Genomic DNA, 26,692 nt, shown 5'->3' with positions numbered 1-26,692 from the left:
TCCAGGGAGTCTTCCTGGCTTCGCTCCCACACTTCCAGCTGGGACTCAGCTGTCACTTCCTCCCCGCTGGGGGTGTGAAGACAGGCGTCAGGCTGGAACTCCCCTCAGATGAGACTAGCTGCTGAGGACCGGCGGGGTGGGGTGGGTGGCTCAGCCACCAGATTGGGGTGAGGGATCCTGGTTCCTCCCATTGGGTCTGGCTCCTTTCCCCCGCCCAGGAAGCTACCAGTCCTGTTGGACTTGCCCCGAGTCTCACTCCAGTGTCCTCCGCCGGGGTGCGGCCAGCACCATGGACACCTCACAGGCTCTGCCGCTCTTCTTGCTCCTGGGTAAGTCTCCTGCTCAACCCCTCTCCCACCTCCCCTTTCCCACTGGTTCCCCTTCTCAGCAGCCCCTCAGCGCCCTCCCCTCTTCTCCTCTGCAGCCTCCGGAGCAGGTGTCCTCCCTCTCAGAGCCCCTTCTGGAGTTCAGCCAACTGATTTCATCTCTGACTCAGAAAGCTCTTTCCAGGGCCCCGGTTCGAATATTTCTTTCATCAAACCCCCCAGGCAGAACTTTCTGGATCAGCCTCCAGGTTCACGAGCCACTGCTGCGATCCCCCATTCCAAATGGAGTCCTGAGGACCTGAATTTGGACAGTGTAACTGGGTCCTTCTGGTCAAATGTTTCTGCTGAGGACCAAAAATTGGACGCGGACCCCACCGTCTCTGGGATCTCTGGTTCCCAAGTACTTCCTGATATCTCGGGGTCTCAAGTTCTGGCCAAAGACTCGGAGCCTTCTTCTTCTGTTCAGAAGCCAACTTCAGACATTTCTGCTCAAGTCCCTGATGCGAATGTGTCCGCAGAGGGCCCAGGTTTTAAATTTTCCCCAGAGAATCTGGATCTTAAATTCTCTCCCCAGCGCCCCGAATTCAAAGTTCCTGCAGAGGCCCCCCTCGAGCTAAGTTTCCCCCACCAGGTGGGGGGCCCTCTTGCCGTGCTCGTGGGCACCACCATCCAACTCCCCCTGGTTCCGGTCCCCAACCCCGGCCCCCCTGCCCCTCTGGTTGTCTGGCGCCGGGGCTCCAAGGTGCTGGCAGCGGGGGGCCTGGGGCCAGGGGCCCCTCTGATCAGCCTGGACCCTGCTCACCGAGATCGCCTACGATTTGACCAGGCCCGAGGGGGCCTGGAAGTCGCCTCAGCCCAGCTGGACGATGCTGGAGTCTACACGGCTGAGGTCATTCGTGCTGGGGTCTCTCGGCAGATTCGGGAGTTCACGGTGGGTGTATATGGTAAGTGGGCGCTGAGGTCCAGAAAACAGGCTGTAAGTGCTGCTTTGCCAGACCTTAGGGCAGGTCACTGCTGTTCTGAGGGCGTTTTCTCCCCTGAAGAAGGGGACAGAAGAGAGAGGACTTCTGGGAGGGAGGAGAAAAGGGTCTGGGGCCAAGATCGGGGCACCTGAGGGAAGCTGGGCCTGGGGATCAAGACTCCCGAGGGGCCCCCAACTTCTGAGTTCTCCAGGGACTCGGGAGACTCAGACTCACGGGTCTGTGAGAAGAGGGCTGGGCCTGAGAGGAAGCCCCGCCTGGGACTGGGAGCACTGTGTGTAGGAGGTGGAGGGCCTGGGGCTTGCAGTCCTGTGGGGAAAAGGGAAAAGGTGGCCCGGGGCCTGAGCACTTTCTTCTTCTCCCAGAGCCGCTGCCCCAGCTGTCCGTGCAGCCCCAGGCCCCGGAGACAGAGGAGGGGGCGACTGAGCTCCGGCTGCGCTGCTTGGGTTGGGGGCCCGGTCGCGGGGAGCTAAGCTGGAGCCGGGACGGGCGCTCCCTGGAGACAGCGGACCCGGAGGGAGCGGAGCTGCCTCGGATCCGCGCAGAGGGCGACCAGCTGCTCATCGCGCGCCCCGTGCGCAGCGACCATGCCCGGTACACTTGCCGAGTCCGCAGCCCCTTCGGCCACACGGAAGCCGCGGCTGACGTCAGCGTCTTCTGTGAGTCGGGGGGGGATGACTCCGGTCGGGGGCAGGGAACTGGGAGCCCAGGTTCCTCAGTCCCTGGGGAAGAGGGTGCTGACGGTCTAGTCTCTGGGGGCCCTGGAGGAGTCCTGAGTGACCGCGACACTCGTGGTTCCGACCCCTCCCTCGACCCAGACGGCCCGGACCCCCCGATCATCGCGATCTCCTCGGACCGGGACGCCACCCCTGCCCTCTATGTCACCGCGGGCAGCAACGTGACTCTGCGCTGCACTGCCGCCTCGCGGCCTCCAGCAGACATCGCGTGGAGCTTGGCCGACCCCTCCGAGGCTGCGGTGCCCGCGGGCCCGCGCCTCCTGCTGCCCGCGGTTGAGCCCGGCCACGCCGGTACCTACGCCTGCCTCGCCGCGAACCCGCGCACCGGCCGCCGCCGCCGCTCTCTGCTCAACGTCACCGTGGCTGGTGAGCGCAGCCGGGGCGGGAAGGAGCGTCTGGGGGCCTAGACAGGACAGGGCCTCCGCCGGGGTGGGGGCGGGGCCAACGCGGAGGGGCGAGGTTTCTTAGGAGAAGGGACGGAACTAGAGAGGGGCTGGGATACTGGGAAAGGGGGTGGGGTCACTGAGAAGGGGTGTGGCCATAGTGCAGGGGTTAGGACCACAGCGGAAACAGATTCCCGGTAAAAGCGGCGGGAATGTTCTGAAGAAGAGGAGGAAACAGCCAGAGGTTGCGATACTCGGGAGGGGATGGGGCTGGCAAGAAAGGGCGGAGATTCCCTGTAAATGGGGCGCGGATACTGGGAGAGGGGGCGGGGCCAGCGCCTAGGGGGCGGAGCTTAGTGAAGACCCGGAGGAGTGAACGCACTGGGAGAGGGAAGAGAGGCTGACTCCCTGATCTCTCCCTGCGCCCCACAGATCTACCCCCCGGGTCCCCACAGTGCTCAGTCGAAGGGGGTCCCGGGGACCGCAGCCTTCGCTTCCGCTGCTCTTGGCCCGGTGGGGTCCCTGCCGCCTCCCTGCAGTTCCAGGGTCTCCCCGAGGGCGTCCGCGCGGGGCCGACGTCTTCCTCGCTCCTGGCAGTTGTCCCTGCTCACCCCCGGCTCAGCGGCGTTCCAGTCACCTGCCTCGCTCGACACTTGGTGACCACGCGCACCTGCACTGTCACGCCGGGTGAGAGCCGGTGGGACTTTTTTCCCATTTCCTGAGAAGAACAGGGCATTTCTTAGCTCCTTTCGAACATGAGAAAGGAGCACTTCTTAACTCCAGAGAAAAGGGTTTCCTTTGTCGTTAACTCTACAAAAGGACCCAGGTGTTTCCTATACCTGAAGCAGGGACAGGGACAAAAAGTTCTTTCCTCGACCCAGGAGGAGGACAGACACGTGTTCAGAGCAATAAATCGTTGAGAACAACATGACCTGGTCAGCCCAGGACCTGGCCTATAGTAGGTACTTAATAAGTCCTGGTTAAGGGAGTTAGATGATGAATGAATGAGGGAGGGAGAGAGGGAATAGATGGTGCTTCCTCATTTAACTAAGGTGCAGAGATTTCACTGCTGCTTGCGTCACCAAAGGGCACAGGACTTGTTCTTTGACTTTAGGGCAATGTCTTGACGGGGTTTCTTGCACCTGCAGAGGCCCCTCGAAAGGTGCTGCTGCATCCAGTGGTGGAGGAGACACGGTCAGGGGAGGCAGAGGTGGTGCTGGAGGTCTCTGGCTGTCTGCCGCCTTCACAACCATCCTGGGCCAGGGAGGGGCGGCCCTTCGTCCCCGGAAGTGGTGGGCGCCTGAGACTCAGCCAAGACGGGAGGCGGCTCCTCATTGGCAACTTCAGCCTGGACTGGGACCTTGGAAACTACTCCGTGTTGTGCAGTGGGGCGCTGGGTGCTGGGGGTGACCAGATCGCTCTCATTGGTGAGTTCTGTCCTTTCCCAGAATCTAGAAGTTCAGGTCCCCCAGCCCCTCCTCCCTCAGACCCAAGATGCCAGAACCCCTGCCCCTTTTCTTCATAGGCTCAGAAGTCTGGGTCTTCAGATCCTTTTCCCCTGGGAACTATGAGTCCAGGCCTGCAGCCCCTTTCCCTTTCCCATCTAGGACCCACAAATCCAGCCTACCCCCACCTTGTTCCCTCCAGGACCCTCCATCTCCTCGTGGAGGCTGCAGAGAGCCCAAGATGCAGCAGTGCTGACTTGGGATGTGGAGCGCGGAGCCGTGATGAGTGGTTTTGAGATCCAGGCACGAGCGGAGGGGCCTGACCTGAGCAGAGCCATCGTCTACCAGGGCTGGGTCTCCTTGCTCATTCTGGGGCCTCAGGAGCGGTCAGCCGTGGTGCCCCTCCCTCCCCAGAACCCTGGGACCTGGGCCTTGCGTATCGTGCCCACCCTGGGGGGGCCAGCCAGGGAGGCCATCCCAAAGCCGGATCTACAGTGTTGGTGAGTTGGGGCTGTCCTGCCCTTCTCCTGGGCTGCCTCGATCTGTCTGTTTCACTGGCTCCTCCTCCTCCTCCCTGGGTTAGTTTCTTGGGGCTGCCATAACCACAGACAGTGGATGGCTTGACACCACAGAAATGTATTCTCACACAGCCCTGGAGGCTAGAGGTCCAAAATCAAGATGTCAGTGGGGTCGTGCTCCCTCTGAGTCTCTGGGTCGCAGCCTTACTTGCTCCTCCAGCTTCTGACGGTGCCTGTCAATCCTTGGTGTCCCTTGGTGTGCAGCCGTATCCACCCAGTCTCTGCCTCCATGTTCCCAAAGACTCCTCCTTCCTCCCTGTGTGTGCCTCTGTCTTCCTTTTGTAAGGACACTAGTCCTATTGGGTTAGGATGTACCCCAATGATCTCGTCTTGACTTAATTGGGTAAATTGTGTCTCCCTCCAAAAGAAATATAGACACTCTAACCCCCAGTGCCTGTGAACGTGGTCTTATTTGGAAATAGAGCAGATGCGGTCAACTCAGAATGATCCGCAAACAGCCTGCAAAGACTATTTCCAAATAAAATCCCATTCACAGGTACTGATGGTTAGGATGTCAATATGTCTGTCTTGGGGGAGACAGAATTCAACTGAGGACGCTCCCCAACTTCTAAGTGTTGGACTTCTCGGCGCTCAGTGCTCAGACCACTGCTTTACCTGTACGTCTCCTCTGTGTGTCCCCGTGCGCTCTCGGTGCCTTGAATACCAGTATGACTCAGATGTCTCTCAACTGTCTGATCCGGAGCCCAGACCTTTCTTCTGAACTTCACATTTGAAAAGCCACCTCCCTGCCTGACACCTTCACTTTGGATGCCCAATTGGCACCTCAGACTCCACATGTCCAAAATACACTTCTTCATAAGACACTTCGCCAAGGCTGCATCCCGCCCTCCTTCTCCCACCCAGCTTCCCGCGGCACCACCCACATGCTCAAAGTCACCTTGAACATTCCAAGTACCAGCAGGTCCCATCGACATTCCTTCCAAAATGCTTTTGTAATCTATCCGTTTCTTTCTGTCTCCATTCCAACCTCCTGGTCAGATACGTACGTCCTCTGCCTGGGCTGCAACAGCCATTCATCTGTCTGGTCTCCTTATGTACCCTCTTGCTCTCCTACAACTCATTCTTTGCCACATAGACGCCAGAGTCATAGAAGTCACATCGCGTCACTTGTGATTCATAAAGTGCTTCAAGATTCCCTAGGCTCTGGCCCCTGCTAACACCTCTAACATCATTGCCTACCTCTTTCCCCCTCATTCCATGTCCCCTACCCACACTGGCCTTCACTAAACACAGAAAACTTTATTGTACCTCTGAGCCTTTGCATCTTCTGTTCCCTCTTCTTGGGACGCCCTTCCCCCCGTTTAGCGTGCGTGGCGCGGTACTCTCCGGGTCTCTGCTCAGATGTTACTTCCTGAGGGACTGGCCCTCCTCAACCCTTTGTAAATATCATCTCGCCTCCCATTATTTCTATGTTAGCACATTTTTCTTTTTACTACAATCTGTCTTTATGTTATTTATGGGCACCGTTCCTTTCTGATTCCTCCTAAAATTAATCCCCACGAGAGTAGGTATCGTGGTTCGCTCAGGAATGGACCTTCATCACTTGGTAGAATGCTGGGCACGTGATGGTCACTCAGTAAACGTTGAATGAATTGAGAGCGCTGGGTCCCAGATTCCTGGGTTCTGAGAGAGTTGGGACAGGGGACTTAGAAAACTGGTCCAACTCTGGCTCTCACTCCCCTTATCCTCCTCCTCTTGGTCTCTTCCAGGCCCCACCCTGGGCCCCGGGGCCATCGCCGGCATCGTCCTGGGCTCCCTGCTGGGCCTGGCGCTCCTGGTAGCACTTACCGTCCTGTGCGTTTGCTGCCTGCGTCGTTTTCGGGGTGAGTGAGGCGCCAACAGGAAGAGTCCCTAGATAAAACCCCATTGGACGCCTGGCTGAACCAATCAGCGTAGTTATAGGTCACATGTCCGGACCTTTCTCCCTCCATATCAGCCAATCAGATTAAAGGCCCCACCTCTCAGCCCAGCTTCCTTTGCCATTGGCTGGGTAGGCATGTTGGAGCGGCCAATCACGTTTCTTTTCTTCCTTTCTCTTTCTCAGGAGAGACTCTCAAGAAAAAGAAGCAGCTACCCACCTTCATCCCTGCGGTCCCGCCACCAGAAAAGAAGATGCAGAGTGTGGATCCCGAGACTCCACAGCCTCTGCCCCTTAAAGTCCCCCTGGAGGACCCCAGCCCAACCAGGGACCACCAAGTGAGTGTGCGTGGCCCAGTGACCTCCCGAGAGAGGGTGGAATTTTTTTGTTAGTCAGGGAGATGAGGTGGTCTGAGTTCTCTTCCTCCAGCTTTACTTGTTGGTTTACAATCCTGGTAAAATTTTGTCCTTTTTAAAAAACATACAAAAGTTGGACAGGGCTTCCCATCCAACGTTTAGCTATTTTAAAAGAAGAGTGACATTCCAAAAGGAATGTCCCTTGGGGTTTTTCCCCCCAAAAGGATTAAGATGGAACCTCCTTTATTTGTCTTTTCCATACAAATGGGCAAAACTTCCATTTCCTCTCCAAAGTGGGATGACATTTCTTTTCGCTGGTAAAGTGGGGTGGTTGCACGTCTTCTCTCTCACCAAGGGTGGCTAGACATTTTTTTATTCCTTGCAAATGGAGGAACCCCAGCTAATTTCTGAATAATGAGAGCCAGTGCTATAGAAATGGGTGAGTCATGTCGCATCCAGTGTAGCCCCTGCGGTTGTCCCCTACCTCTCCGCTCTCTTCCAGGCCGCCGGCCCCAGTCCCGTCATCCCTCCAGCTGGGGGCCTGAAGACTGTTCGCGCAGCCACACAGGTGTGACTACGGCTAATGAGTGGCGTGCTCTCTGCAGGACTTTTTGCTCAGGACTTCCTGTTTTTACTCAGCAGCAGGCAAGGCCTCCCTGTCTTACTGTGACTGAAGACTCAGAAAGTGAGACTTTCTGTCTCCCTCTCTCACCTCCAAAGACTCTACCTGTATTTGTGCAACTGAGGAGGTGGGACTCCTGGGCTGGGGAGACTCCTGCTGCCCTAACAGTGTGGTTCGCCAACCACCAAGCTGGCAAGATGTGCGGACTGTGCCGCGAACAGGCAGGCTTGTTGGGCTGCTCTGAGCCAGAGCCGGGACCTGCCTCATCTCTGGAAGAGTCTTCCTATGTCCACTCTTGCCTCCTCCGGGCCATACCCACCCAGCTCCCAGAGTCTCCATTTTAAAACAGATCAGAGTACACATCCCTCTTCTCGTAAGCCCTTCTGTGGCTGCCCATTGACTTCAGATATTGTCCAAATTCCTCATCGTGACCTTCAGAGCCTTGTGGATCGGCCTCCATCCGCCTCTGTGACCCCCCCCCCCCGCCCCGATCCTCACCACTCCAGCCGCACAGGCACTCCTGCTGCCACTTCGTTTGGCCTCCAGGCCTTTGCCCCCAGAGTTTGCTCTGTCTGGAGCAGGACTCTCTGCCGTGTTGTTCCTTTCTCAAGTGTAAAGTTGACCATTACCATCCTGGGAGATGCTTCTCTAACCCTGGCTGCTGTGACACAGTGGATTGAGCACCGGCCTGCAAACAGGAAGGTCGCTGGTTCGAGTCCCCGTCAGGGCACACGCCTGGGTTGCAGGCCAGGTCCCCAGCTCAGGGTGTGCAAGAGGCAGCCTATTGGTGATGTTTCTTTTGCATATCGGTGTTTCTCTCCCTCTTTTTCTCCCTTCCCCTCTCTCTAAAAATAAATAAAATAATAAAAACAGAAGAAGATGCTTCATTAACCCCTGCATTCATCAGGGGTTAGGTCCTAGAGACCCTGAACCTTCTGCTTCACATCCATAAATACACAGTTACTTGTTTAGCCGCTGACTCTTTGTCTAAACTGAGAGTTTCCTGAAGGCAGAGACTGTGTCGTTATCCCCAGAGCTTAACACAAAGCCTAGCACACAGCACAAATCAACAAATATAGGTTAACTGATGAAATGTTTTGGTGCCAATGAAGGGCTGGGTTTGCCCCTGCTCTTCCCAGAATGGTGTCTTTTTTTTTTTTTTTTTGTTTTTTCAGCAGGGGTTCTTAGGGGAAATTTAGGGGCTGCATCCTGAAGATTTGTTAATTGGCTGCAAACTAACAAAATAAATGGTGGAAAGAAACACAGAGGTGGGTGGTTTCAGGCTGGTGCTGCAACGTAGTGATCCCCTCAAAGATCTGGACTTATTGCATTCTTTTGCTCTGCCACCCTCAGCGGGCTGGCGTGTTGCCTCTTGTAGCAAGATGGCTGCTGCAGCTCCAGATATCACGTCTTCACACAACTGTATCTGAAGACAAAAACAAGACAGCAGGGTTCTCTTCTCACTCACCTCTCTTTGACCAACCTCATCAGTGGAGAAAAACCTTTTTTGGAAGCGTACCAGAAAATTTCCCTTGTCTTCTTGGCCCCAAACTGGTTATGTCACTCACTGCAAGGGAGCCTGGGAAACCAAACCTCTCAGGCTATATCACGGGTGGTGGGTCTGACAGCAAAGAAAGAGGAAACAAGTAACTAAAGCAAAGACAACCAGCATCTGTCTCAGGGAAGGAAAGGATGTGAGGTATTCTGGTTAAAAATTGGGAAGAAAGAGGCCTTTGGGAAATACAGCTTTTGCATCATTTTGAAGGCTTGGGGGCGGGAGTCCTGGGTACCTGACCCCTCTATATCTACTTTATATCAGAGTTTTCATCTCCATTTTGATCACCAGAGACATAAAACTTAACATTAATTGGCTTAAACACTGGGGGACTTCGCCTGTGTAAGTGGAGGTGGGCATCAGGTAAGTTTTGATCCTGTAGCTCAAAAGACACCATCACAGGCTGTTTCCCTAGACCTTCTGCTCTATGCTCTACAGTGTTTTCATCATTCTTAGGCTCCACATCCTGTCTTCCCCACCACTGCTGTCCCCACAGGCGAAAAGAGGTCTCCACGTGACAGGGAAGAACCACCACGCAGGTCTAGACCTCGCATCACTGAATCATGTTATCTTGCAAGACCATTTCTCCTCGTGAATCCACACTGCCTGGCATTCTCTCTCTTTAGTTCTGGACCAGTCAGTGGGGGAAAGGCTTCCGTCCAGTGGCTTGAGCCAATTAGGGGCCACCTCTGTACCAGGTCAATTCCAAGTCTACCAAAGGGAAAGGGAAAGGAGACTGTCGGAATGAGGCTGGGGAGGCACCGCCACCAACCATGACCTTTACCCTCTGCGCGCCCAAATCCTTAATGACATTGACATCTGCAGGCGGAGACTTTGGAAAAAGGCGTTTATTGGTGTGGTGGTCTCAACACTCCCCATGGATTGGAACACACGGCCCCCAGGGTCTCCCAACCCCCTCCCCTGTCTCCCTCCCCCTCCCCTCCCCATCCCCCAGGACCCTGGGAATGGAAGACAATGTGGGATGGGGCCCACGCCCCTGTCTGAGGTACAGTCACTGCCCCGTGCCCCTGCTCTGCCCTCTTCCCCCTAACAAGCACTGGGTGGTGTGGTTTGGGGTGTTTTTAGAGGGTCTCCCGGGAGTTGGAGCTGGTGACTTGGCATCTTGGTCTGGGCTCGGGATGTCTGTGTGAGGCCTCTCTCCCCTACTCCGTGTGATGTGTGCCAGGCTGGGGTATTCCTACAATCAGAGAGAGGCTACAGCCTCTCTGCGCCCCCCTCCTGACAACAGTTAACAGTTGCCCCCCCTCCCCCCCCCAGGGGAACCACAGCTGGTCGGCTGGAGCCAGGGGGCTATTGCTGGTCAGTCGCTGGTGTGTGTGTGTGTATGTGTGTGTGTGTGTGAGGGCGGTCAGGTCAGCCTTCGGGAGGTACAACTGGTGGAGAGGCAGGGCTGGGGGGCGGGTAGTAGACCAGCAAACCCACGGGTGTGGGCCAGCTGCAGGGACGCTGAGAGCAGCTGACTGGCGCCGCAGGCGGCCAAAGGGAGTGGGGCTTGGGCAGGGCAAAGCACTGAGACAGACAGGTGACGATAGACACCAGTCTGACAGTTGGATGGAAGCACCGATTGGCCCCGGAGGGGGCCAGAAAGTCCAGGGGAGGGGAGGGGACAGGAAAAGTGGGAAGGTCTCAGGCTGCGGAGCCAGTGATGAGGCCTCTGGCTCCAGGCAGTTGGTGGTTGACAGCAGGGGCACCCGGAGCGCAGGTGGCGACACCCCACGGACTCGCGAAGGCTGAATGACAGCTTGACAGGTGAGTGCAACCCCCCCCCCCCCACTCCCAACCTGCCCAGGAAACACCTTTTCAGCAGGGACAGGAGGCGGCAGTGGGCTGCGTGCATATATCGGGAAAGCAGGGGCCTTGGGAAACCTCCCCTCGTAGTTCCTACCACGAAGCCCCCATACCTACCTCCAGCCCCAGGAGAGAGGCAGCAGGGTTGGGGTAGTGGATGGGGGAGTGCCGGCGAGGGAAGATTTCGAGCCCCCTTCCCTGACCCCCCCCCACACATACACACACATGCAGGCAGGCTCTCTCACACACATACACCCACTACACACGTGCGATCCAGTTGACAGCCTGAGCTAAGAGAGGGGTGGGGGTAGCGGGGGTGGGTCACAATCGGAAACGTGAACAGTGGCGAGAATGGCTGTAGAAAGATGCATAATTTTGCGTTATCCCTCACAGTGATGGGTTCTCTAAAGATCTTGCTTCCTCCTCTTCCTTCTCTTCTTCCTCGGTGGCCGAGAGCTCTTCCGCCCCTTGGAGACCCACGCCGCTTTCTCCCCGTTTTGCTCTCGCTCTCGGCCTCAGGCCCCCGCGGGGGGAGGCGAGCTGCACTGGGTTCTTCCTACATCCTCCACCACAGCCAGCCCAGGGCAGAGAGGAGGGTCAGGGGCCCCGGGGGCCTCGGGGCTGAGTTCTCCAGGGATCCTGGGCCTGAGAAAAGAGAGAGGGTCACGGACCAGGCCCGGGAGGAGGAGACCTGTGGGTCTCTCCCAGGTGCTTGTCTCGACACTGGTCCCTGAGGGTCTCACGCGGGGCTACTTCTTCAGGGGCCGTTCTGACTCTTTCCCTCCGTGTGCCTGCTCTTGTTTTGAGTCTCAGCACCTCGTGGGGCACTTGACTCTTATTTCTTTGTTCTTGTCAGGCCTCCGCCCCTTCTTCACCAGCCTGGGGCTCTCCGTGTCTTTCTGTCATGCAGTTTCCGTTCACCCAGCAGGGCCACCGAGCAGCTTCTAGTCAGCGCGTCCTAAGCTGTTCTCTTGACTTTCGTCTCCCAGACTGGCTACTTCCCTGCCCCACCCCCACTACTTCGTCGCCCGGATCCACCCTGCTGCTCTGGGCAACTTTGGAATCACCTGGTCTCCACTTCCCTCCACCTCCAAAACATCTCCCTGCTAGAGACACTTAGTGCTGCCCCTACCCCACCGCCCCAAGCCTCCTCTCTGTTGTTCTTGCCTCCACTTTGCGAACCGCTCCCCCACCTCCCGTCCCAGCTCATCTCTCAAATAGCAGCCAGAGAGGGTCTTTTGAGAAGCATCAACATGTCTCTCCCCCACTTAACAGCTTCCAGTGGCCTCTCCCTGCAGTAGAATAAGATCCAAAACCGTTCCCATGGACCAGGAGATTCCGGCTCTCCCTTCCTCTACGACCTCAGGTCCCGTGGTCACTCTGCTCAGGTCACGCCGGCCTCCCGCCGTGCCTTTGCATTGGCTGTTCCCGCCGCCTGCAGAGCTCTCTCCCCGCAAACCTGGGCAGGGCTGGCTGCTTCTTACCACTCAGGTCTCAGTTCAAATGCTACCGCCCCCGCCCCCGCTCCCCCCCGCCCCGCTCAGGAAGCTTTCTCTGATGAGCTTACCTATCCCTAATCCTATTATTTTTTGCTTGTTTATGTGTCTATGTATTTGCTTTTCTATTTATACGTCTATTTGCTTTTCTGCTAATACTAGACCGTAAGTTCTGCGAGCCCCTAGACCTCTCTCTCGTGCACTGCTCTCAGTGGCCACTCAGTGAGTCGATAATCACCGAAGGCGAGGCTTTTTGCTCAGTCCTGTTGCTCGAGTCCCAGCGTCCTCCCTTTCCTAAGTTCTGGGCGAGCCTGGGGGAGGTCCCGGCGTCTCCGCCCATTAGGCCCCGCCCACCCCCGCCGTCCAGTCCAAACCGCCCAGGCCCCGCCCCTCCCTCCGACCCGCGCTCAGACGCACGCAGGAGCCGCATGGAGGCGCTGGACGCTCCGAGCCGGTTGGCTGCGCGACACGTGTAGTTGCCATAATGCCGGGCGCTCACGTTGGCAAAGAGTAGCATCGAGCGGGTGCGCTCCGTCTGCACCTTCAGGCCCTCGGCCGTGCCGCTGCTCAGCCTGCCGGGGATCCGGGTCAAGGACCGGGCGTGACCCCTCCGGGCGCAGAGCCCAGGCCATCGACTCCCCGGCTCCCCAGTTCCCCACAGACCCCCTCCCATTACACACACCCCAAGCCTCGGAGTCTAGCTCCCCACGGATCCTGGGACACCCCCTCTGACACCCCTGCCCAGGCACCCCGGCTCCTCAGGGACACTGGACTCTCCCGGGGTGTGTCCCCAGTCTCTAGGGTCTCCCAGACCCCGCTGGACTCCAGCCCCAATGGTCTCCTGAAGCTTCCCCGCCAGATGCTCAGCATCGACCCCCTGACCTCCCTGAAGAGGTCGAGGGGATCCAGCTCCACATTCATCATGGTGGGGCCTAGGCTACCAGTAAGTCCCCACAGTCTCGCTCTGGGGCCCCGCGGACCCCATCACCTGAAAGCTGGAACCCCCACCCCCACCCCCCTATCCCGTTCTCCGGACCTAGGCCTGCGCCACCATCCACGCGCGCACCCCTCCCACGCCCGCCTGCGGTCCAAGGTAGCAAGGACCCCCTCCTCCCACGGCCCGCCGGCGCTGTCCTCACAGCCTGTCGTCCTTGTACCACTGGAAGTCCGCTGGGGGCACCGCCATGGCTTCGCAGCGCAGGAGGGCGGCCCGGCCCAGGGCCGTGCGAGCGCTGGTCACGTCCGTGATGGTCGGCGGATCTGGTGATGGCGAGCGTCAGGGAAACCTCCCAGCCAGGGGGGATCTAAACGTTCCCGCTCGCAGGCCCCTCCTCCCTCCTTCCCAGGCGCCCAGGTCCGCCGCCCTCTCCTCCCGCACACCCTTTTTACCCAGGGACCCAGGACCCGCCCCCGTTTCGTGCCCACTGCGGGGGGGCTCACAGTTGACTGTGACCAGCACGCGGCGGCTGTCCGGTGCTGAGTTGACCCCGTTGTGAGTCACGCATTCATATTCTCCAGCCTGGCCCCGCTGGATGTCGGAAATCTCTAGGATCTCGCCCTCAGAGGTGAAGCCGTCTGCGGAGGTGGGGGAGGGGAGGGGGCGGGGCCGGACACAAACACTTAACACGGGACAACACGGGCACAACACGGACACACATCAGCGGGGTGGGCACGGCAGGGCCTGGAGTGCCCGGGGCCAGTGGGAGGCAGGAGGGACTTGCGGGGAGGGGCTGGGAGCGAGGATCTGGGCCTCGCAACTAGAACCCAGTGGGGAGGGTCCTAGAACTTGGGGGTGCAGGGGATCAAGGCATCTGGGAGTACCTGACTCAGATCATGGGCCTCAGAGGACCCCGTGGGGGGGATCCCAGGATCTTGGGGCTCAGAAAGATCCAGGAAATACAGACCCAAGGGGGGAAGGCCCTGAGTTCTGGGGTCTAGCTCTTAGGGGTCAGAGTATCTGGATCTGGTGATTGGGATCAATAATCTGGACAGGTAGGGTCTATGACGGATTTGGGCTCAGAAGACCGTTTGGGACATAGGGCATCTGGGAAGCCAGGATCTCAGACCAGGATTGTGGGGTACAGATGGCCCAGCAGGGGAGGATCAGGGATCTGAGACCCAGTGATTGGGTTCTGGAGTCGGGAATTCAGCGATCGTCCATCGGCCTCCAAGGACGCAGTGAATGAGGACCTAGGGATCTGGGAAGGGGTGGTGAAGATCCAGGTAAAGGGGCGGTGGGACGTGTGGAGACCCCGGAAGTCACGTTTGGGCACCTTGGCACCACGTTTAGGGCACTCTGAGAGCAGTCATTCGCAGCTGGACCATCAGAATCACCCGAAAGGCTTGTTAAAATGTGGTGGTGATGGTGGGCAGGCAAGGGCAATTTCTGCTCATCCGGTCCAGGTGGGCCAGGAACGTGCTTGTCTGGCGAGTTCCCAGGGGATGCCGATGGGACCACACTTGCAGGACTGCGGGGCTGGAGCACCCAGCAGATGTGTAGTGATGTGACCAGGAAGTGGGAATGGGGACGGGGCCACTGGCTGTAACCTGGCTCAGGCCATGGACCTGAGTCCTGGAGAATCCTGTGGCTGGCGGGAAAGAGCCTGTGGCTATTGGGGGTAGGGACAGGGTGGCGGGGGGGGCGGGGGCGCGTCTGGGGTCTAATGGGTGATTTGGAAGAAGTGGCCCAGGCCTGGGATGCCAAGTGGTGACGGCCCTAAGGATCACAGGTGTGCGAGGGAAATAATGGGATTGGGGTGGGAGGGGGGAATCGAGTTATTACTGGGGCCGGGGGATCAGGAATGGGGGAAAGAGGGGCTCTGGGAACCTAGCGAGGGATGTGGGGAAACCAGGGGCCCAAACTGTGGAGGAGGAGAACGGGCTTGGGCCGGGGTGAGGTTCTCACCTCGGAGCTGCCTCCAGGTGACCGTGGGCTCCGGCCGCCCCACAGCCAGGCAGAGCAGGTTCACATTGCCGCCCTCATTCACTGTCACAGGCGAAGAGATGTTCACAATGCGGGCGGGGACTGCGGGGGAGGCGGGAGGTCAGGGGAGGCTGGCTATCGGCTCCCGGGACCCAGGGGTCCCAGCCCCCAGCGCCTCCTCCCTCGGACCTGGATGTCCAGCTGACATTCCCTGTCTTTCTGTAAGATTTCTCTGTTTCTCCCTTGCCTATGGCTCTGGCTTCTTGTCTAACTTCTGTCTTCCTCACTCTTTCTCCGTCTCCCTCTCTGCCTTCATCCTAACTTGGCATTTCTGTCTTCTGTTCTGAATTTCTCTCTCCTCATCTCTATTTTTATTTATTGGTTATTATTTTAAAATTAACTCATTTAACAAATACTCACATGGCGCTTGCTGTGTGGTAAACCCTGTTCTCAGTGTTTTACAAAAATTAACTAATTAAACCCTCACTGCCAGTCTCTGGGGTAGATGTAACTATGTCCATCGATTCTAACACATGTGGGCGTTTTGTTTTTTTTTTTACCCCACATGATCGCGTCTCTAATCCGGATGCCAGAGTTCGATTGGCAGGTTCTTTTTCTTTTCCGGCAGAGCATACAATAAAGGGGTCCCTCCCGATTGAAGATGTCTTAGATCCGACGCATGTGAGGAGCCTGAGCCTGCCTCACCTGCTCAGGATCCCTCAGCAGGTGGTGGTGTCGCGGTTGGAACCCAGGCCGTCTGGCTCCTAAGCCGGGCTTGTCCTGCCCCCACTGGGCTGTCCCTGTGTCTGGGTTCCCATCTCTCCAAGTGCTCCCTCCCTCCAGCCCATTTCTGATGCCACGTGAGGCAGCCTCATCCCTCTCTCTTCCTCCTGCCCCCTCTGTGGATTTCTCCAGCCCTCTCTCTCCCGCCTCGAACTCTGACGCACCCCACCATGCAGGACTCGGGTCCGCACACCCGACTCATTTCCTCCCTGGGCCCCTGCACATGCCGGTCCTTCTCCGCTACCAGCTCTGCACCCGGCTGAAGGTCTCGGCTCAGACATTACGTCTGGGAAGCTGCCTCTCCTTGGAAAGTCACCTCCAAAGGAGTAGGAACAGCCTGATCAGCTTCTTCTGTATCCCCAGTGCCTGGAGCAATGCCGGCACATAGTAGGTGCTCAATAAACGGCGTTGAGCCAGTGAGTGTGGTCTTCCTGTGAACACACCTTCCTCTTACCCCGTAGCTCTCCTGCCTTTGAAGCTATCGCACTGAAGAGTCACTGTTTTTGTGACTGCCCTTTCCTCTTCTTGGCTGAAATCAGCAAGGGCTGGGCAGTGTCTGCCTTCCATGCAGGTGTGCCCGGGATCATGTCCCTCCCCCCACCCCCTCTCTCAGCAGCTCCCCCCATCACTGCCCCTCTGGCCTGGGGCTCACCGTGCACGATGAGGTAGACCTGAGTGGTGTACGGCTGGTGGGGGGTCTGGAAGGAGCAGGTGTAGAGGCCCTCGTCGCCCAGCCCCACCTGGGTGATGAGGATGGAGAACTCCTCAGGCGTGTTGATGAGCAGCCGCACCCGCGGGTCGCTGGTCCAGCGGTCATTGCCCGCGTACAAGATGTTGGAGCGGTTCAGCCAGGCCACGCGGGTCACGTGCTCGTCGATGAAGCAGCTGCCGGGAGGACAAGAGGGGGAGGTCGCTTCTCTCCTTCAGCCCAGCCTGACTGTCCAGGCTCTCCCATCGCAGGGGCTTGGGGAAGGGGGGGAGGGCCACTACATCTCCAGGTCCCCCTGCAGCCCTGACAGGTGACGGTACCACTTTACAGATGGGTAAACGGAGCCCCCGAGAGGGAAGGTTGTGGGGTCAAGTACCCATGGAATGGTAGCTGATGGTTATGGAGGGATGGCTGTGTGCCAGGGATCCGAAAAGAGGAAGACAGTCCCTCTGGGAGAGAGGGACAGAGATGCATGAAGATGAGGGACACAGACCCAGAGAGAGGGGGGACAGGGACCCAGAGTGGGCAGAGGCAGAGGTCTGGGGAAACGATAACCCTGGCCCTCGTCTATAAGCAGCCAGTGTGCTGGAGCTGTGCTTTCTCAGCCTTGTGCACCGACCCCTGAATCCCCACAACAGCTAACACAGTGGTACCGATCCTTTGCCCACGTGACAAACAGGGACACCGAAGCCCGGAGTCCGTGCCCCCAGGGGCCTCTCCTGACAGGGAGGCGCTGGGCCGCACCCCAGGTCAGGGCTGTTCTCCCTAGGGAGGGCGGGGTGGGGGCAGGAGTGCAGTCCCAGGGAGATCTTCTGAGTCCCCATACCTGAGGGTGGCATTGTCGCCTTCGCACACCGTGTAGTTGTCGGCCGGAGAGCTGAACTCCAGGCTCTGGGACAGCAGCCCTGCGGACGGGAGGGCCAGCTCAGCACCGCGGGGGCTGCTCGGGTGCACGCGTGCACACACACACGTCCTCGGGGACACAGACGCTCGCCCACCCACTCAGGTGTTCACTGGTGCTTCCAGAAACACACGTGGCAAATACACTCAGAGGAGATACGCACAACACGTACGTGTCCCCCCACAGGCCCACACTGACTCAGATGGACGGGGACACACAAACCTACACACCTGCAGAGGCACTGAGCCCACACCCCAACTACAGCACACAAACACATGGGTGTGAAAGACGCATGCACACTGACACATACAGCCACACACATACACATGTTCAGATACTGTATAGAGATGCATGCATGCGCACATGCAGACACATGTGTACATGTATGCACACATGCACATATACGTATGCACACAGTCTTCACAGTGAAGACACACACAGATTCAAGAATGCAGATACATAAACACAGATACACACACAACAAACACGGGTGCACACACACAGATGGACATGAACACACACATATTCAGATGCATGAGCACACAGACACACACATATACACAGAAACGTATACATGTGCAGACACACACATGTGCACACACGAAGTCAGGAATACGTGGGAAGACACACACACGGAGCTGGTTGCATGCACTCAACGCCCATGCCTGTACGCACACACACAGACATGCAGATGCAGGCGTGCACACACACCTGTATGCATCTATCCACCAGACACACGTCTATGACAAACACGCCCTTAGGCACAGTGCACAGCCACACACAGACCCTTGCAGACATACGTGTCCACACAGACACGCCCGTGTGCCCGTGCTCACCCGGGCACGCTCTTGCGGGCACAGGCCCATGCCTGCCCGCACACTCCAGCGCAGCTCGAAGGCCCCACTGCCTGGCAGGGCCCCCACCCCCACCCATTCATCTCTCTGTGGACTGTGGCCAGCGGGCTGGACCGGAGCCAGGGAGTGGGGGCTGAGCAAGTCGAGGCGGCCGGATGGAGATGCACCAGGCTGGGGAGAGGAGGAGGCCGGATGACCTTGGACGCCTGGGGAGGGAGGGCCCTGCCCTGCCCCGGTTGAGGAGCTAATTAATCTGATGAATTAATTGCCCGTGCTGCCCCAATGGCTCCCAAAGGCCCTCTCCATCAGCAGCCCCTCAGGACAGGCCTGGGGCAGAGCCAGTGCAGTGGGCAGCCCCTCGCCCCGGCCTCACCCAGTCACTTGTGGACACAGGGAGGGAGTGGGTCGTCCCCAGCTGTGCAGAGTGAACGGGGACACACACCGCCCTGGTAGCAGCAGGGGACAGATAGAGGATGGACACACACACACACACACACACACACGGACACACATGCAGCCACCAGGGCCCAGAAAGGACACACAGAGCCAGTGCCAGGCCAGGAACAGTCCCGCGCTCAGTGACATGGATGACAAGGGGCCCTGCTTGGAGGGACAGGCCCACACACACTCAGGGTGACCACACAGCCCGGGACACCCACCCAGCAGGTCAAGTCTCCCTCAGAAGCACTCGGCAGAGGGAGAGCCCCAGGCCGAGCAGCATTACACACTGAGGCCCCCCCACCCCCACGTATAGCACAGCCACACACACCAACAGCCTCCTACACGCAAGTGCAAAGTCTACGGGCGGTCCCAGCCCTATCCAGGGGCCACCTCCCCGCACGCGCGCGCACCCCTCCAGCCAGAGGGCCAGGCTCCTTCCCGCCCCCACTCCAGGATTCCGGGTAGGAAGCCACAGCCTGTGCAATGACACAGCTCCATCGTCACAGCCTCTGCAACGCAAAGGGGCTGCTGTGGGCCAAGAATCAGACACGCAGTCACATTGTCACTACAATCAGATCACACAAGGGCGCCCCACAGGACCTGCCAGACTCCAGGCCACACAGATCCTGGGCGGGAGCTTATCCACCTTGGCGCCTCTGGCGTCCGGGGGGCGGGGTGGGGTGGGGGGCGGATCCTGCTTGGCCAGCCGTCCTGTGCCTCGAAGGGTGTACGGTGTGCGGCAGCCTCTGGCCTTGACCCTCTAGGTGCCAGTGGCGCCTCCCACCGCGCAGTGGTGACGACCAAAAAAAGTGCCTCCAGTCATTGCTAAATGCCTCCTGGGGGACAAAACAAACCCCCTCCCACCCATGACAGCTTCTGCCCCAGCTTCAAAGAGGGGGACCGCGCCCGGGGTGAGGGGGAGCTGTCCGAGGTGCTGGACAAGCGTCAAGGCCCGCAGGGTTTCTGGGTTCAGCCCCTGATTCCAGCCAGGAGCCACCCTAGGAGCTGGGCCCACAAACCACGGCTGTGGGGTGAGGAGCGGACCCCACAGCAGCATCCAAGGCCCTCACCAAATGTCCCGGCAGAGAGAAATACAGATAAACCCCTTGCTGGAGGGGTCTTTCCAACACACAGAACTGCCCAGGCCCTCCTGTGTCTCCCTGCTGTCTCCAGGACAGAGTCCCAGCCCCTCCGCTTGGTGTCCGGAGCCCTGGTATCACTCTCCCACCTGGCCTCATGTGGGGCCCCGCTCTGGCCATCCCTCTGTCTCATAGTTTCCCCTCAAACGCTTCTTCTTCAGGGCCCTCATCTGGTGGGGCCTCTCCTGGGAGAGATGGTGTATACAAGCCCAGGACACCTTAGATCAGGGTCAGCTGCCTCCTCAACCTGCTCCTCCAAGGCGGGGCCTGGGGCGGACCTCCTCTGTGTTTCCAGTGTGCCCAGCTCCGGGCCCGGCTGAGGGCGGTCTCCCAAGTTTCTTGAGAGCAGAGCCTGGGTCTGACTCGGGTCTGTGTCCCCAGCATCTTCCAGCCCAGGGTTTGGCCCTGGAAGGCCTTGGGAAATATCTTTTGAATGAGTGAATATAAATGGATGCCTTCTGCGTGCTTCGCCAACTCTTGAACTCCTACTCATTCTTCAAGACCCAAACTCAAATGCCCTCTCCTCCAGGAGGACCTCCCTGGCTGTTCAAGGCAGGCAGCTTTCACTCTCTTTAGTGGGTACACATTGACTCAGCTGTGATAGTGCCCCCACCTGCCCCAGAACTCCCCAAGGGCCCAAATCTTGGCTGTGTTCCCGAGAGCTGGGTTTAGTCCAGAGCAGGGAAGTGTTCACAGAGGGAATAGATGGTGTCCAGAGACTGGAAAAAGCCCAAGGAGCTTGAGCTGGGAGATGAAATATCCGCCACGTCATTTCCTGGCTGGGTGACTCTCCCCCACCCCGACCCTGCGCCAGCATGGATCTCAGCTCCCCCGTATAAAAAGGAGAAAAATAGTAATTCTTCCCTCTGAGGGTTTTTGCGGGGGATTCCATGAGAACATGCTAGCAAAATATTTAGCTCGGTGCTTAGCATGCAGAAAGGGTCCAATAAATGCTAGCTATTCAGAACAACACCTTTTTTAGGAAGCCTCCACTGCTATCCCTGGTTCGAGGTCAGCCTCCCAGGGGTGGAGCTCCAGCAGAGCAGGGCGTGTCTGGGCCGTAGGTTGCTCTGCGCCCTGCACCCACCCCCGAGTTGGCGATCCTTCAGATGCCCCATCAGCATCTGTTCTGACGCCAGCGTAAGCCGGCGCCTAAAGGAATGGACTGGGGGAGCCAGGGCTCCTGGGCTCAGCCCCTGACTCAAACCCCAGCTCTGCCTCTGTGTCGCACAAGTTATTTCCCTTCCGAGACTCAGGGAGGGGTCTTTCCAACACACAGAACTGCCCAGGCCCTCCTGTGTCTCCCTGCTGTCTCCAGGACAGAGTCCCAGCCCCTCCGCTTGGTGGAAAAGTTATTTCCCTTCCCCACTGTAAATAAGAACAATCATCGTGTCTCCACCAGATTGCTGGAGGATGAAAGGAGGCAAAGTAACGGTCCACTACAGAGCCTCCAGTTAAGTGCCTGCCCACAGCGTCACGGCGGGATAATTATGGGGCAGGTGCCAGCCTGTCCCGGGTCAGTGGTGACTGGAGGGACCCCGTGGGTCCCTGCCAGCCCAAACTAGCAGCCTTCACGCCTGTTTGGTAAATCAAGGGATGACGGTTGCAGGGGTGAGTTCCCCTCTCTTGAGAGAGGGGGATTTCTAAGAAGCTGGGTGACCTTGAGTGGGAGTCAAGAATCTCCTGGAACCCCTGGAAGGAACTTAAGCAGAATTGGGACCCTCCAGTGGGGGGATGCTTGGGTTCCATGGTCCTGAAACCCACAGATGGGGACCCCGAGGCCCCAGAGTGTGTGTGAGAAGCAGAAGTGTGGCTGGCCTGGGGGACTAGAGGAAAGGGCTGAGAGACAGAGCCTGGCCTGGCTGTCACAGAGGAGCCCCCAGATCCCTCTTTCTCACTGTTGACTTTGGAAGTCCAGGGGTCTTTGCATTGCTGATGCCCAGAGCCCGCGCCCAGAGCCCTGGGAATTTGCGCTGGTTCCCCCCAGAGGGGGCTCGGCCTCTGCTGTTCCCTTGGGGCCTTTTGAAGGCGGACCTCTCTGCTTCTTTCCATCTGAACTGCACACACGCTCAGCTGCTCAGAGACAGTCCCCTCAGCCACCTGAGCCCACATGGCCAGCTTGTCCCTAATTTTCTTTACATTGCCCATCACTCTCTGAAATCACCTGTTTACTAGCTGGCTTGTCTTCAGATTTTGTGCCAGTTTTTTGCTGACTCTGTCCCACTGGGACCTAAGCTCTGTGAGGGCAGTGACGTCATCTGGCTGTGCATGGGTAGATCCCCGTGCCCGGAACAGACACTGTGCCCAGTAGATATGTGCTAAGGGAACGGATGAGCCGAGTCCACAGCCCAGACAAAACGGGTGGACCCTGGTTCGAATGCCTGGGTCCGCCCTGCCCTCTCTGTCTAATATGGCCACACCACCAGCCAGAGCGCTCAGGAACTGTCCAATATGAAAAAAAAAAAAAAATCAAAGATAGAATGGTATCTATGGATGCCAGAGAGGCAGAAAGAAGCCAACTGCAGAGAAATGGATTTATTTTGATTCTATCTTGGGAAAAGCATCAACGCACAAACCAACTCCTCACCCACGTGGCCCTCTGTGGGTCCAACTTCATCTCCGTGAGAGGCTGTGCAAGGAGAGCAGGTTGGGGAGGGTGGGGCCGGGACCTCCGTGCTGGATGGGATTGGTAACTTGCACAAATTCCTCCCGCAATTGGGAAAACAAAAGAGAGGAGAAGATGCAATTTTGTGGACCTCCCAGCAGCTTTTTCTCAGGGAGCCCCGGCTGTCAGTTGGTGGGGGCGGGACTGTGCTATCGGCTGACTTTCTGCCTTCTGCTTCTGTCTCAGCTCCCCAGGCCCCTCTCCCCTCTCTCCTGCTGCAGAATGGGGAAACTGAGGCCCAGAGGTGGGAAAGCACTTGATCTAGATCATGGGCCACCTCCTGGCTCCACTAAGCTCCCAGCCCAGGGTGTCTGGGGTCCTGAAAAGTGGAACATGGGGAGTTATCTTGAGAGTAAAAGGAGAGAGAGTGTAGGGGGAGGTGAGGGGAGAAGCCTGGAGACAAGGAAAGGACAGGGAGAAAAATGAGAGGGTGTCATGAATTCCCAGAAGTGAATGAGGACCCAAGCTTTCGTGAAGAAAGCCCCGAAGGGACAGAGGGAGACACGTGGTGTGACAAAGGGAAGCGTCTCCAGAGGCAGAGAGGGACAGATGTGAAACTGTGTTGAGTGGGGAAGGAAAGACAGAGACCCTGAGACAGACGCAGGGAATGAACCCCAGAGCCAGGGAGCCTCCGGAAATGGCTGAGACGCCTAGAGAGACACAAAGAAACAAGTGACAGAGACAGAGAGACCCAGGCTGGTAGTCAGAAAGTCGGAGAGTAAGACAGACAGGTCGGGGGAAGGAGCGCCCAGGCGGCGTGCGCACCAGGGAGGGCCTGCCGCCGGGCCGCGGGCGCGGGCGGACTGCTGGCCCGCGTGCGGGAAGCCCCGCTGGTGCGGCTGTGGGCGGCGGCAGGCGCGCTCCTAGTCGGACTCAGGGACGGCCTCTCTGAGGCCGGGCCTGACCGGGTGTGCGTGGGCGGGAGGCCGCGAACAGCTGCCCTACTCAGACTGCTGGGGGCTCCAGCTTGTCCCCGACTGCGTGTCCCTGACTCTGTGACCCTCGTTTGGAGGCAGGGCCCGGGGGAATCCTCCAGCAGCACTGAATTAACGCTGTGCCTGGCCTCCTGCCTCCCTGCTCCCCCCTCCCCTCCGGAGCGCGGCATCTCCTGGACCACTGGTGCCGCAGCTCCCCGCTGGGAGACCCAAGGTCCAGCGACACATCCTCAGTCCAGAGATTGCCCGGGGCACCCCCCCCCCCCGAGCCCCCCGCCCCCACTTTACATTCTCCCCTCCCTGCTCCGCAGACCACCCCGCAGCCCCCTCCCCCACTGGGAGGGCAGTTCACCCTTTGACCCCGTCTTAGCCCTTCCCTTTCTCTTCAACCTGCAGGGCTCTCGTCCTCCAGGCCCGCCCCCCGGACCCCAGGCATTTAGCCAGAGGTCCCCACACCCCAATCCCAGCTCAGCACCCCAACTTTCCAGACCCCCACTCTCCCACATAACTGCAACCCCTCAAATACCAACACTTTGACCCAACCTACATGACCCAGCAGGGGAATTTCAGCCTCTTTCTAGCTGGGAGACCAGACAGCCCCCCCCCTTTTTTTCCTGGCCCTGGGACTGAGGTCTCCGGACACCCCTGCCCCCTCCCTACGCTGACCCTGGGAAGGCGCCATCCCCCCACTTTTGCCCGCACAAACACCCACCCCGGCCCTCAGGCCAAGACCCCCTCAGGGACCGTCTCCACGCAGAGAGGCGACCCCCGACGGGGCATCTCCTGCCCCTACACCCTAACTCAGCTCAGAGGTCCTGGCCGGGGACCCTTCCTTCAGCGTCGGGCCCCCTCCCTGGTCCGGAGCCGCACACTCCCGCCCGCAGGCCGGGCCGGGTGTCCGCGACCCTCTCCCCGGCCGACCCGGAGAGGCAGCCCTCCACCTCCAGGCCCAGGCTCGGCCCCGGGGCGCGGACCGGCCCCGGGCACGCACCCACTCGCCCGAGGACCCCGGGCCGGGCCGGGGAGGCAGCCCCCGCCCCCGGGCCCGGACCTCTCGGCCGGGGGCCTCCCCTTCCCCGTCCGCGGAGGCAGCCCCCCTCCCGCCCCCAGCCCCCGCCAGGGACCCCGGCGTCCCGGCCGAGCCCCCGCCCCCGGCGCTGCGGTACCTCGGCTGATGACGGCCAGGCCGGCCAGGGCGGCGGCGGCGAGGAGCCGGAGCCGGGCCCCGGGCGCAGGGGGGGGCATCGCGGCGGCGGCGGCGGCGCGAAGGGGGAGGGGGAGGGGGGGCCGTCCCGGGGCGCACGGGTCCTGGGGGGAGAGGGGGAGGGGGAGGGGGACCCCGCCAGCGGCTGCACCGGCCCGGGGGGGCGGCGGGGGCGGGGGGAAGGGGCCGGGGGGGCGCGACGAGGCGGCCGGAGCTGCTGCAGACCCAGGGAGGGGGGCGGCGCTGACGGGCAGGAAGGCCGGCCAATCAGGACAGGCGGGGGGCTGGGGAGGCGGGGCCGAGGGGGGTTGCTTGTGGGAGGGAGAGGCCTTTGTTACTGCGGCCCGGCCCTGCCCCCGCCCGCCCCCGGCGTCGCGGGTCCGCCCCCCTGGGTCCCCGCAACGACCCCCGGCCGGGGACACTTCTCCTGAAGCCCACCTCCCTCCTGCTTCAGTCCCAATGTCGTCCTCCCTCGGACCCTGGGGTCCAGGCCCAAGGCCCTTCCTCCCTCGGACCCAGGGGTCGAGGTCCCTGGCCGTCTCTCGCTCGGACCCAGGGGTCGAGGTCCAGGGGTCCAGGCCCCCCAGCCTCCTGTTCTCGTGGGACATAGTTCCGCTTCTCTGCTTTCACCAATAACGCTGACTTTAGGGATGAATTTTTCTTCGTCCCTTTATGCCGACCCTCATCCCCAGGGTGACAAGGGACTGGGGAGGGCCTGGGGGACCCAATCTTGGGACTGGGAGTGCGGAGGAGATGGTGGTTCAAGGCTTGGGTGCAAAACACGCCCTTTTCCCCATTCTTTCACGGGTTTGGCTGTGTGACCTTGGACAAGTCACTTCTCTTCCCAGAACCTCGGCGTGCTCCCCTGCAAGGCAGAACCACCTCCAGAGATCCTGCCCGCACCCCGACGTCCTTCTTCCCCCCTGGCCCCACGACGCATCCATTTACTAGGCACAGTCCTCCCTCCGGGCCCTGCCGGGTGAAGGGTCCCTGTCCCTGTCCCTCACGTGGGCCTCTGAGGCAAGGCAACAGCCTCTGAGCCTGCTCCATGTCGGGGGCGGCTGGAGGCAGGGACTTCTAAAGCCGCCCCATGGGCGCTGTCTTGCCTAAAAAGCATATCCATCCTCCGCCCCCCCCCCCCCCCCCCCCAATCTGTCTGCAAGAGAAGCTGGCTCTGCCTCCTAAACAGATCTCTACTCTTTCCTCTACCCCTCCCCCCACCTCGCTCCGAGCTGCCACAATCTGCCCCTGCATGGCCGCCCTGACCACGGCAGCCAAAGCCCTGGTCTCCCAGCCGCGACCCGACCTTGGCGCCCCCTGCGCTCAGCGGCCCCTGACCCCGGGCTGCCCAGACACCGCTGCCCCGCCTCAGACGCTCAGTTCCAGCTGCCCCGCCTGGCCTTCCCTTCCTCGAACGGGCCCACCCGATCCCAGCCCCGGGGCTGTTCCCTCTTCTGCGAGGCTGTCCGCGCGGGCCGGGCGGGCTGGGCGCAAGCTTCTTTCTTATCCTGCAGGTCTCCCCTTCAACAAGCCTTTGTGGATTGTGCTCTGCAAAGTCACCCTTACTCCCAGGGCAGTATCTTTATCGCACCTGTTTTGTTTTCTCCAGAGTCTTTGTTATGCCCTTATTGCCTATGTTCACTTGCTCATTTTCAGTCATGCCTCTCCTTCACGCCCCATTCCAGAATGAAAGCTTTGCTAGGGCAGGGTTGGGTGTTTTTTTTTTTGTTTGTTTTTTGTTTTTTTGATTTTTGGAGAGGGGGCACCGACGCACCTGGAACATCCTCCTCCACCCGGGAAACTTCCTTACCCGTCCACACCCAAGCCTCTGCCCAGGATCTGGGGATTCCATCCATTTGCTCTTGGCAAGAGGTTTGCATTCTGAATAAAGACACCTCCTTTTGGCAGGACGTGCGTTTAGAGAGAGGGTGTCCCTTCCATATCTGTGCTTCTAATCAGATTTGCAAATGAG

The 26,692-nt window shown here is 59.3% G+C and overlaps 2 protein-coding genes across 2 annotated transcripts; one reads left to right on the top strand and one right to left on the bottom strand.

The window, feature by feature from the left end:
* The first annotated feature begins 286 nt into the window (after positions 1 to 286).
* Positions 287 to 7,713, top strand: LOC129082973 (V-set and immunoglobulin domain-containing protein 10-like). The gene is given in 11 exon segments (XM_054588789.1): positions 287 to 329; positions 425 to 1,270; positions 1,672 to 1,965; positions 2,125 to 2,409; positions 2,859 to 3,113; positions 3,575 to 3,853; positions 4,074 to 4,324; positions 4,326 to 4,371; positions 6,180 to 6,293; positions 6,515 to 6,666; positions 7,187 to 7,713. Coding segments are annotated over 11 exon segments (2,634 nt in total). The 5' UTR covers positions 287 to 289; the 3' UTR covers positions 7,259 to 7,713.
* A 3,350-nt stretch (positions 7,714 to 11,063) lies between these two features.
* On the bottom strand, positions 11,064 to 24,761 carry IGLON5 (IgLON family member 5). The gene is made up of 8 exons (XM_054588562.1): positions 24,683 to 24,761; positions 17,408 to 17,486; positions 16,525 to 16,757; positions 15,072 to 15,191; positions 13,607 to 13,741; positions 13,306 to 13,426; positions 12,584 to 12,738; positions 11,064 to 11,315 (listed from the first exon to the last, which is right to left on the bottom strand). The coding sequence occupies exons 1-8, from the start codon at positions 24,759 to 24,761 to the stop codon at positions 11,227 to 11,229; spliced, it is 1,011 nt and encodes a 336-aa protein (XP_054444537.1). The 3' UTR covers positions 11,064 to 11,226.
* Between the last annotated feature and the right edge of the window lie 1,931 nt (positions 24,762 to 26,692).

Source organism: Pteronotus mesoamericanus, unplaced genomic scaffold (genome assembly GCF_021234165.1).
Source record: "Pteronotus mesoamericanus isolate MK-2021 breed Mesoamerican mustached bat unplaced genomic scaffold, CSHL_Meso_final scaffold_137, whole genome shotgun sequence".
NCBI lineage: Eukaryota > Metazoa > Chordata > Mammalia > Chiroptera > Mormoopidae > Pteronotus > Pteronotus mesoamericanus.
The sequence above is the reverse complement of the archived record's forward strand: the minus strand, read 5'-3'. Positions and strand labels throughout refer to the sequence as shown.

Coding starts and splice junctions, on each gene's coding strand:
- IGLON5 (XM_054588562.1), bottom strand. CDS start 24,761: ATGCCCCCCCCTGCGCCCGGGGCCCGGCTCCGGCTCCTCGCCGCCGCC. Junction 16,758..17,407: donor GGCGACAATGCCACCCTCAG/GTATGGGGACTC, acceptor TCCTCCCGGCAG/CTGCTTCATCGACGAGCACG. Junction 12,739..13,305: donor TGGTACAAGGACGACAGGCT/GTGAGGACAGCG, acceptor GATCCCCGGCAG/GCTGAGCAGCGGCACGGCCG.